We start from the raw sequence: 9,541 nt of genomic DNA on the forward strand, positions 1-9,541 counted from the left end.
GGTACCCACCCCTACTCAAGTTCGACAGATAACAAACGGGTAGTTAGACTTCGGATGAAGGCGGGAAGGCGGGAAGGCCACAAACCTGGTACCCACCCCTACTTCTACTTTGATAGATAAACAGACGGGTGTTTAGACTTCGGAAGAATTGATTTGTACAGGTGGATTTGCAGGGATGTTCTTTTATTTTTAATCACAACATTCTATATTCTCGTTGCTCCTTTGTTGTTTTACCGTTCGGGGTTTGCACCACACCGCGATTTCGACGTTTTTTTTGAGATTCTAATTTTTGGGTCACCATTGGTCATAGGTCACCCTCCCGATATAGCAATTTGTTTTAAAAGGACAAGTTTTTAAAATTAGTACACTGTTCGCATGCGGCACATACACTATATATATATAGCTCCTTTTAATTTTTTTTTGCAATACATTATGTGGATTTATTTTTATAATGTATATAGTTTTGAACCAAATATTTCAGTTAATTCAGAAACCCATATCGGTTTACATTATGACTGAGGGCATCATCTCATCACCCTCGTTTCTACTCCATCAAAAAAAACACGCGCATATAGGAGGGTAGGGGGTAGGATTGAGGGGTAGGGGTACTTGTACTACCCACCGAGAATTTTGCAATGCGGGGTGGTTGCTTGAACATAGGGGTAGTGTTTTACATGGTAGGCTTCGAGGCAGCGGGGTATGACGAGAACCTGGTTCTTGAACGAGAAGCGAAGGGGTAGACAGCGTAAGATTCTAAATGAGAGGGGATTGAAGTTTTTCTGGCGATTCGGGGTACTTTGGATAGGGTATGCAGTTTTTTATTGTCAGGGGGTAGGGTGGGTTATGGAGCCTGCAGGGGCTGCCGCGTGTGCGATGGGAATGGTGACGAGACAGGAGGAGGACCAGAGGCATGGCAGCAAAAACAAGAGAAAGATGCCGAGAGATGTTGTTCTATGCGATGATAGTCTTGTCAAGAAGGGATGGTGCATGAGACGTGGAAAAGATCCTGACACTGGTTGGGGGTATTGCCTTCTAGGTAGGCGCACGTAATTACGTGAAATGAGTTCCATCAGGAGTGTATCTCGAGTACGACGCCATTTGACAGGAAAAACATCCCATTGAATCTATGGCGATTAATATCAAGATCCTGTAGAGCTATGTTATTCCGTTTCCGATCGAAGGTTCTTAGATGGGGCTTGCTTGAATTGCGAACGAAACTGCAGCATTCGAGATCGAGCGCCTGAAGGTTCCGTGAGGCATAGAGACGATGAGGATCCTGACAGCATGGATGTCTACGCTGAAGTTACGGCATCGATTCTCAGGGTTGCACTAGGAGCATGCCATCTTGAAACAGTCCAGACTTGATTCTGACTGGAAAGAGTAGCAAGGTTCTGCAGAAGGGATCTGTGGGTTACAGGAAGAGGGTAGAGAGATCCTTAGTTCTGATGCAGTCCATCCCGATTATCCTGCTCGTTCGGTTGGTCCATTCGCTCACTGCAATACACGTAGCTTGATGTAATGGTCTAATTTCCAAAAATTCGATGTGTGCCATGCAGAATTTTCGGCAAAGCTTCGGATTCATGCACGTTGATGCAAACCAGCATGAGTGAAGGCAGAGCTTGGCTGATGTATTTAGCTTGTTTAGTTTCTACGATCAAGGGGTTAGTTCTCACGACCAAGGACTAAGTCGATCATTTACGAAGACTAGTAACGCAGAAAGGAACATTGGACTCCTGTTCAATTAATTGAACAATATCTGACATGATGCGCTGCAGGATGTCTGATGCTGATGATCAAGCTGCGCGCGATGCCGCCATTGAGCAATGTGAAGTGTTAACTTGAGCCTTCTGTTCGGTTCTCATCCTTTGTCACAGGGAAGATCAAGAAGCTGATTAAGAATCTCGATGCTGCCCGCGGGTATGGAGCTCGCTCCTGATTTGATATCTCTTTGTCGTTCTGCTGTTCTTTGTTGCAATCGACTGGGAACCTGACAGTCTTCGGGCAGAAACGGAACTTCTATGATCTCCTTGATCGTTCCTCCCAAGGATCAGATTGCTCGTGTCAGCAAAATGCTTGGCGATGAGTACGGCACAGCATCCAACATCAAGTCCCGAGTCAACAGATTGTCCGTTCTCTCTGCAATCACCTCCACCCAACAGCGCCTGAAATTGTACAACCGAGTTCCGAACAACGGGCTCGTGCTGTACTGCGGCACTGTGCTCACGGAGGATGGTAAAGAGAAGCAGGTCACCATCGACTTCGAGCCTTTCAAGCCGATCAACACTTCTCTTTATCTCTGCGACAACAAGTTCCACGTCGAGGTGAAAGGCTGTTTCGATGATGACACGTGTTGTGATGCCGGCCCAGGCGCTTCAAGAGCTGCTCGAGTGTGACGACAAGTTCGGCTTCATTGTGATGGATGGTAATGGAACATTGTTCGGCACTCTGAGCGGAAACACGCGCGAAGTTCTGCACAAGATGTCCGTTGAGCTTCCCAAGAAGCACGGGCGTGGTGGTCAGTCTGCCCTTCGTTTTGCTCGTCTCCGTCTTGAGAAACGTCACAACTACGTCACTAAGGTTGCGGAGATGGCCACTCAGCTTTTCATCACCAACGACAAGTGTAATGTGTCTGGGTTGGTGGTTGCTGGTTCAGCAGAGTTCAAGACTGTGCTTGTAGAGGCGGAGAGGTTCGATCAACGTCTTGCAGCGAAGGTTTTGATGGTTGTTGACGTCTCGTACGGTGGAGAGAATGGATTCAACCAGGCAATCGAGTTGTCTGCGGAGGTGTTGTCCAACGTCAAGTTCCTCCAAGAGAAGAAGGTCATCAAGAAGTATTTCGATGAAATCGCTCAGGACACCGGGAAGATTTGCTTTGGAGTCGACGACACACTGAAGTGTCTCGAGGCCGGCGCGATCGAAACTTTGATTGTTTGGGAATCTTTGGAACACATCCGATTCGTTCTGAGAAGTCCTGTGAGCGGAGAAGAGGAGACCCTTGTCTTGACTCCGATCAAGGCCAAGGACCACAAGTACTTCAAGGATGAGGCAAATAGTTGCGATAAGGAAATATTGGACAAGACAGAGGTGATTTGGAGGAGCATCGAGGGAGGATGGATTAGAGGTAGCCGAGTGATGCGAGAAAAACGCGAAGGAGCAATTGGGGGCTTGCCGGTTTGATTACTTTCTGATCGTTTTTTTTCGCCAGTTGGTGGAATGGCTGTCTACGAATTATAACAAGTTCGGTTGCAAGCTGGAGATTGTGTCGAACAAGTCCCAAGAAGGATCTCAGTTCTCCAAGGGGTTTGGAGGTATTGGAGGATTCTTGCGCTATCGCTGTGACTTCTTGGAGCACGACGTATTCGGTGAGTTAGGAGAGAGATGACTTGGAAGAGAGATTGATGTTGTATTGCAGAGGGCATGGAGGACAAGTCCCCCGTTCCTTCCGACGACGACGACTACGGCGATGACGACATTGATATCGATGACTTTATGTAAGCTGCAGGAGCCGACTAACTCTCCAGCTCTTCATTGTTAAACGATCAAGTAGTACTCACGGTTGCGATGGTTACTGCAACGTGACCAGTGGTATGGTGTATAAATATCCGGCGAAGAAGTTGTATGGGTAAAGAAGTGAAACCTCCTTACGGCTCTGCAGAGATAGCTCTTGTGACCTGTGTTGCTGTGCCTTTTGTGTATTGGAACCAAACAGATTACTTGAAATTCATGATACGAGCAAACTTCTCGCCCACAAGAGAAGCTCCGCCAACGAGAGCTCCGTCGATATCTGCACAAAACCGTCAGCCACGTACCCACTCCCTGAACCCTAACTCACCGGGGCATGCCATGAGCTGGTCGACATTGTCGGGGGTCACACTTCCACCATAAAGGATACGAACAGATTCAGCGGTCGCCTTGTCATAGTTCTGCTCAAGCCATTGACGGACGTAGTTGTGCACGTCCTGAGCGATCTCAGGGCTTGCAGTGTAGCCTGTTCCGATGGCCCACACAGGCTCATAGGCCAGCACAACATTGGCAAGCTGCTCCTTGGTAACTCCGGCCAGACCCTCGGCAAGCTGCTTGGCGCAAACTTCTTTGTTCTTCTTGGCCTCGAACTCTGCCTTGGTCTCTCCGATGCACAGGCAGGCGACGAGACCAGAGTCGATGGTCATCTTCACCTTCTTGTTGATCATGGCGTTGGACTCTGAGGCGATGTTGCCGTGTCGCCTCTCGCTGTGTCCGATCAAGACGTACTTGCAACCGATGGACTCAACCTGCTTGATCGAAACGCCGCCAGTGAAGGCTCCCCTGCCATCGGCTGAGCACACCAGCGACCACGGAAGTGAGATGCCTTACTTCTCCTCGGTGAAGATGTCCTGGGCGCCGATCTTAACCTCGCTATCCTTGCAGATTTGTGCGCAGGTGGCGAGGAACGGATGGGGGCAGCAGATGCAGATGTCGACGCCCTTCTTCACAGACTTGGCGCTCTCCACCACCTATCAACTCCATGAGAACCACAGGGATGGGGAGCATCCGTACGCTCTCACAGAGGACGCAAGGGCCTTGGCTTCATCCATGGTTTCCGGGTTCATCTTCCAGTTCCCGGCAATCAGGAACCTGCGATCTCCTCCTCCACGGAGCTGCATGACAGGAGAAGAGTAGAACCCTGAGGTTGACAACGAAATCACTCCTCAAGGGATATCGCCAAAAACAAACATGGAGCGCAGCAGACTAACGAAAAAATCCTATCCCTGCACCGCTTACACCCATTCCTTCTTGTACCATATTCGAAAGAAGGCTGGGTTGCAGTAAACTTAATCCAGCTCCTTGCGTGTAGAAGATGTTTCCGTTGATCCTAATGTTGCCCTCCTCACTCACTCACTCGCTTCTCCGATACTTCCTTTCCCACCCTTCGCCCGAGGGCTCGATCGATCCCACATGCTCTGTAACTTTCAGTACCTACTCTTCTTCATCTAGGTCACTCTGAGAGTTCATGATCCTGGTGTACAAAGTTTCTTATCAACATTGACAATCACCTGCTGCTTCAGCACCAGCCGCCGCCATCACCATCGCTACCGCCGCCTTCATCGCCATGTTGGCAATACACCTCTTACCCTACTACCCCCTTAATTAGAACGCACCCCACCTAGGAACCCAGAGCTACCCACCCAGTTCCACATGCCCATTCCCTTTCTTCAGGGGATGTAAGTACCCGTCTAAATTCAACGATGTTGAAGGCAAATGACTGGGTGTATTAGAAAAACGGACCACCCATCACTTCGTGGACCCGTGCTTCGGACTGATTGGACCCTACCCCATGTATCATATACCCCTCCATCAGGGCACCCACCCCATCCATGGTGTGAAACCCACTGCACCTCTTGGGTCGCTTCAGCGCTTATGACCCCTTTAAAAATATTTCTTTATAAGTGTTCATTTTTATTGTACCAGATTGTTTGTTATAATATAGTTTTGTACAGACAATACTATGTACCATGATACAAAAGTTTGTTTCTACCCCTAATCACATCAATACAACAGTGATATAATGTATCGTATTCCAATACTACACGCTACAAAACAAATAATTATATATCTTATATTGGTAGTTTTCATACCGAATGTTTTAGATTTGTACAACAATAAGTATGTATCAAGCATATATACATTCCTATTTTTAATAATCCAGTAGCAGCAGCATCATGGATTATATTATATACTGATTTTTAACTTAACTTTGAGTAAAGAGATTATAACTGAGTTCTCTGCGCGGCCGACGGTCGGCTCGGACGGTCGCCGGGGTACCGTGACGGGCCGGGCCGCCGTGCCGCTCAGCCGTCGTCCGACGGCCGCTCACTGAGTCAGCGGCTTGGGCCGCGGCGGCCTCACTGACCGGCGCGGTGCCGGCCGCAGTCCGGGCCGCCGCACTGCGGCGCTCCGGCGAGACGGTTTGTCAGCCGGCCGCCCGGCCGCAGGACGTGGGCCAGGCAGGCCGGCACTGGCCTCCGGGGCCGCTTAGCTTGACTCGTGACTCGTGAGGGGCCGCCGGCGGCCCGGCCCGCGTTGTTGGCACCGTCAGTCGCCGGCCCGGGCGCCGCTCTCTGCGGCAGTGCCGGGTGAGAGTCCGATCAGCTCCGAACTGAAGGCTCCTCCCGGCGGCTCGCGACATAAACCCCACCCCACCCCCACTCTATCCACCCCTGTTGCTCATCATACTACCCACCACATGGACTAGAGAAGTACCCCTGGCTGATCAATTGCAGTTTAAAATCCCGGTGGGGTGTGGGTAGGTTCCGTTGCGAACCCTGCAAACTTAACGATACCACCCCTCAATTCCCAATACACACCCCTTCATGCTAGGGACCCGATCCCATCATTCAATCACCCCTACCCACCCCCTCAGACATTTCGGTTTCGCCTCCTCAGCTCGAGGGGTTATCTTGATGACTCCCCAGGCCAAAGAGATTCCTTTTTAAAACACACCACCCCCCCATCTCCCTCCACCCCACCCTTCTAGGGCAACCCCCCAATTCAACACCATAACCACCCATACATCACCCCTCCAAATCCCATTTACTACCCAGTTTTTGGACGTTATCCAACCCCTACCCTGACTGATTGGAGTCTACCCCTACCCTTCCGATGTCTTCTGGTTAACTTTTAAAAATACCCTCACCGGTGGAAGTAAACACCACCATAAGGGGTACTTTCAAGTTCCCACCTACCCTTTGACCTAAAAGTACCCCTGTTTCCCCCTCATCAATTACCCCAATTCCGATCAGGACCCCCCCGTGGAAAGTTACCCTCCTCTTCGACCTCTACCCCACCCCTCCTCGCTCCTCTCGTAGTTGAGAGCGCAATTTGCACCTTCTCATCTCCTCCTTGCTACTCTCCCCCTTCGCTACCCAGCAAGAAGGACAGCACACACGAGTCTTCCTTCTTCCCTGTTGCTTCTTCTCCTTCCACCTCCACCTTCCTCCTCCTCGTCTCCCTTGGATATCTAAGTACATTCGTCTTCCTTCTTCCTGCCAACTGTGCAACACCGCCTGCCTACTCTCGTGGGCATCCGTTGCTGTGCAGCAGCTTCTCTTTAACGTGAACTGGATCCTTCACTGTTCAAGAGGTTCATTTAGTTCTCTGGATCCTTCCCATCCTTCCGCCATGTTCGCTGCCCTTGCCGACCTCGAGATCTGCACCCGCGTTGCTCCATCAACTATCAAGGCGTCGATGATCGGCCCTCTGTGCTACGATGTCAAGGGATGCTGCGTGGAGGAAGAGCTGACATCGGCTGCTTCCCAGCTCGAGCCCGTTTCCTCCTCCAACACCATGGATGAGCGGGCGAAGCAAGGAGGGGCTAAGGTCGTTGAGGAGTAACGGGATTCCAGGATCCCGATGCAAACCATTATGATTGTACGTCTATCGTGTGCCACCTGTACCTCTAGCTCCTTTATTCGATCCAGGACGGAGATGATGAGTTTCTCGCTGTGACCTTTAACACCTTATATCCTAAATTCTACCCCCTCCCCCTTCCCCCCTCTCTTTTCCCTTCCTCCCTTCTGTCCTTCCTTCCACTACTGTTTGATGGTTTAATAAGATCAGTGAGAAACTCGAAAAGAATTTGTTCTCCTGTATCAAAGGATGATAATGCGATCTCCCACACTCCTTCATGTTCGGCATGGGATCCCGCTCGAGGAGACAGCAGCCTTGACCTGTCCTGCTCGTTAGCAGCCGGCATGCTCGGGGAAGAGAGGACCTCGTCGATGCCGACCTCTCTCCTGTGGAAGATGCCAGCAGCAAGACCGGCATCGGCGTTGGTGGCCTGAAAGACGTCGATGAAGTGCTGCTTGCATGTCAGGATGCTAGAGGGAACGACTAGTTGCGGATGAGGAGGGGGCGGGTGTATCTTAGAGGCAGGACTGCAGGAGAGAGCGGAAGGGGTGGAGTAGGCACACGGAGGAAGGAGCAGAGAGGAAGGAAAAGGACAAGAATTGGACGGAAAACAAGGTGGAGAAGAGGAAGGAGGGAGTGGGAGTGGGGAGGATAGAAGAAACCGAGGGAGCGTGAGAGGAGAGTGAAGGAGAGGACCTGTGGTTTGCCGGCTCCGGAGCTTGCGATGACGGGTATGGACACAGAAGCTTTCATCTGCCTGATAAGCGCGATGTCGAAGCCATTGTTCTGCAAAATTACGAATGAGGAGGAGGAGGAGGAGGAGGAGGAGGAGGAGGAGGAGGAGGAGGAGGAGGAGGAGGAGGAGGAGGAGAGGGAGGTGGTGTTGGAGGAGACATATAGAGGTGGAACGAGAGCGAGATGAAGGAGGAAGAAGAGGAGATGAAGGGGAGAGTCCAGAGCAACAGGAGACTTCTCACCTGCCCATCTTTGTCGATGCAGTTTAACAAGATCTCCCCCGCTCCCAACGCCTCGCACGCCTGACAGAGCAACTGAAGGGAGCAGGGAGACAAGAGGCAGGCGAGGGGGATGGTGAAGAAGCTGCTGATGAAGGTGATGATGGCAGGAGTGATCGAGGTAACAAAGAACGAGATCAATATGATGGAGGAGGGGGCGGGGGAGGGCGGGGGGAGAGAGGGGAGAAGAGGAGGAGGAAGAGTAGTAGTAGCTGTAATAGCAGGAGGAGCAGGAGCAGGAGCAGGAGGAGATGATGATGACGATGGTGGTGGTAGTGGTGAAGATGAAGACGGCGCAGACAACGACGACGCCTCTGTGGACCAGCGGCTCAACAGATTCACTCGCTACCTGCGCAAGCTCGAAGGCGTCGAGGTCTCTCACTTCTCTTCCTCCTTTCACTGTGCACTGATCGAGTGTCAGTGACATTTTATCTCTCATCCCCGTCCTCTCCCTCATCCTCCCTGCATCCCTCCCTCATCCTCCTGCCTCCCTGCCTCCCTGCCTCATCCCAGCTGCCACTCCTCCTTCTCTCCTCTCCTGACCCTGCTTGCTCTTGTCCTCCGTGCACACTCCCGATCTTTCTCTCTCTCCTACTGCTCGTCGTCTTTCGTACAATTCCCCTCTCTCTCCCGCCCCCTTGCCTTCCTCGTTTTCACTTGCAACCCCCCCTTCTTGTCCACCTTCCTCTAGCACGCCATCACATGCATCTCTGCGAATTTACTCAGTGCTATGAACTTGAAGCTAAGAGATCGACGCTCTATGTCGGCGCTCTCCGCCTCCTGCTCAAGCTCAGCAGCTGCCGTTGCCCGTGGCGAGAACGCGCTGCCCCTCCTTGCCTTCTTGCTCTCTCCTTGCACGCGAGTCCAGCACTTGCTCTGGAGCCACTTCCCCAGCTTCTCCTTGAGAACGATGCGCCCAACTCCCTGCTCGTCTGGCATCTTCACGCAGTCTGCCAGCGACATAAACTCCAAGCTCTCCGGAGAGTATAACGTGTCGTGGAGGTTGCCAACGGCCTTGTCTAGGATCAGCTTGATCGGCTCGCTCGTCACCGACTCGTTCAGAGAAGCTGCATCTTCGATGACTGATGACAGCTCGCTGACGAGCGGCATGTCCTCTTGACTTGAGGAGATGCTGGCTCCAT

The 9,541-nt window shown here is 51.5% G+C and overlaps 3 protein-coding genes across 3 annotated transcripts in view; 2 read left to right on the forward strand and 1 right to left on the reverse strand.

The window, feature by feature from the left end:
• Positions 1-1,773: 1,773 nt before the first annotated feature.
• Positions 1,774-5,109, forward strand: GUITHDRAFT_152377 (peptide chain release factor 1; the record flags this gene model as incomplete). The annotated part of the gene is made up of 10 exons (XM_005833417.1): positions 1,774-1,825; positions 1,875-1,917; positions 2,006-2,321; positions 2,368-3,084; positions 3,206-3,362; positions 3,413-3,784; positions 3,833-4,305; positions 4,354-4,493; positions 4,545-4,663; positions 5,034-5,109. 6 exons carry the CDS (start codon positions 1,777-1,779, stop codon positions 3,493-3,495), a joined length of 1,365 nt encoding a protein of 454 aa, XP_005833474.1. The 3' UTR covers positions 3,496-3,784; positions 3,833-4,305; positions 4,354-4,493; positions 4,545-4,663; positions 5,034-5,109.
• A 2,049-nt stretch (positions 5,110-7,158) lies between these two features.
• GUITHDRAFT_107701 (hypothetical protein) lies at positions 7,159-7,371 on the forward strand (the record flags this gene model as incomplete). The annotated part of the gene is made up of 1 exon (XM_005833418.1): positions 7,159-7,371. The coding sequence occupies one exon, from the start codon at positions 7,159-7,161 to the stop codon at positions 7,369-7,371; it is 213 nt and encodes a 70-aa protein (XP_005833475.1).
• A 199-nt stretch (positions 7,372-7,570) lies between these two features.
• The window catches only part of GUITHDRAFT_159622 (hypothetical protein), a gene marked incomplete at its 5' end in the record, with an annotated part of 5,843 nt that continues 3,872 nt past the window's right edge, over positions 7,571-9,541 (reverse strand). The window contains 5 exons of the mRNA XM_005833419.1: positions 7,571-7,706; positions 7,751-7,837; positions 8,083-8,172; positions 8,364-8,423; positions 8,749-8,805. Of these exons, the coding sequence (XP_005833476.1) occupies positions 7,662-7,706; positions 7,751-7,837; positions 8,083-8,172; positions 8,364-8,423; positions 8,749-8,805 (339 nt within the window). The 3' untranslated portion in view covers positions 7,571-7,661. The remainder of the gene's footprint in view (positions 7,707-7,750; positions 7,838-8,082; positions 8,173-8,363; positions 8,424-8,748; positions 8,806-9,541) is intronic.

Source organism: Guillardia theta (assembly GCF_000315625.1).
Source record: "Guillardia theta CCMP2712 unplaced genomic scaffold GUITHscaffold_30, whole genome shotgun sequence".
Lineage (NCBI taxonomy): Eukaryota > Cryptophyceae > Pyrenomonadales > Geminigeraceae > Guillardia > Guillardia theta.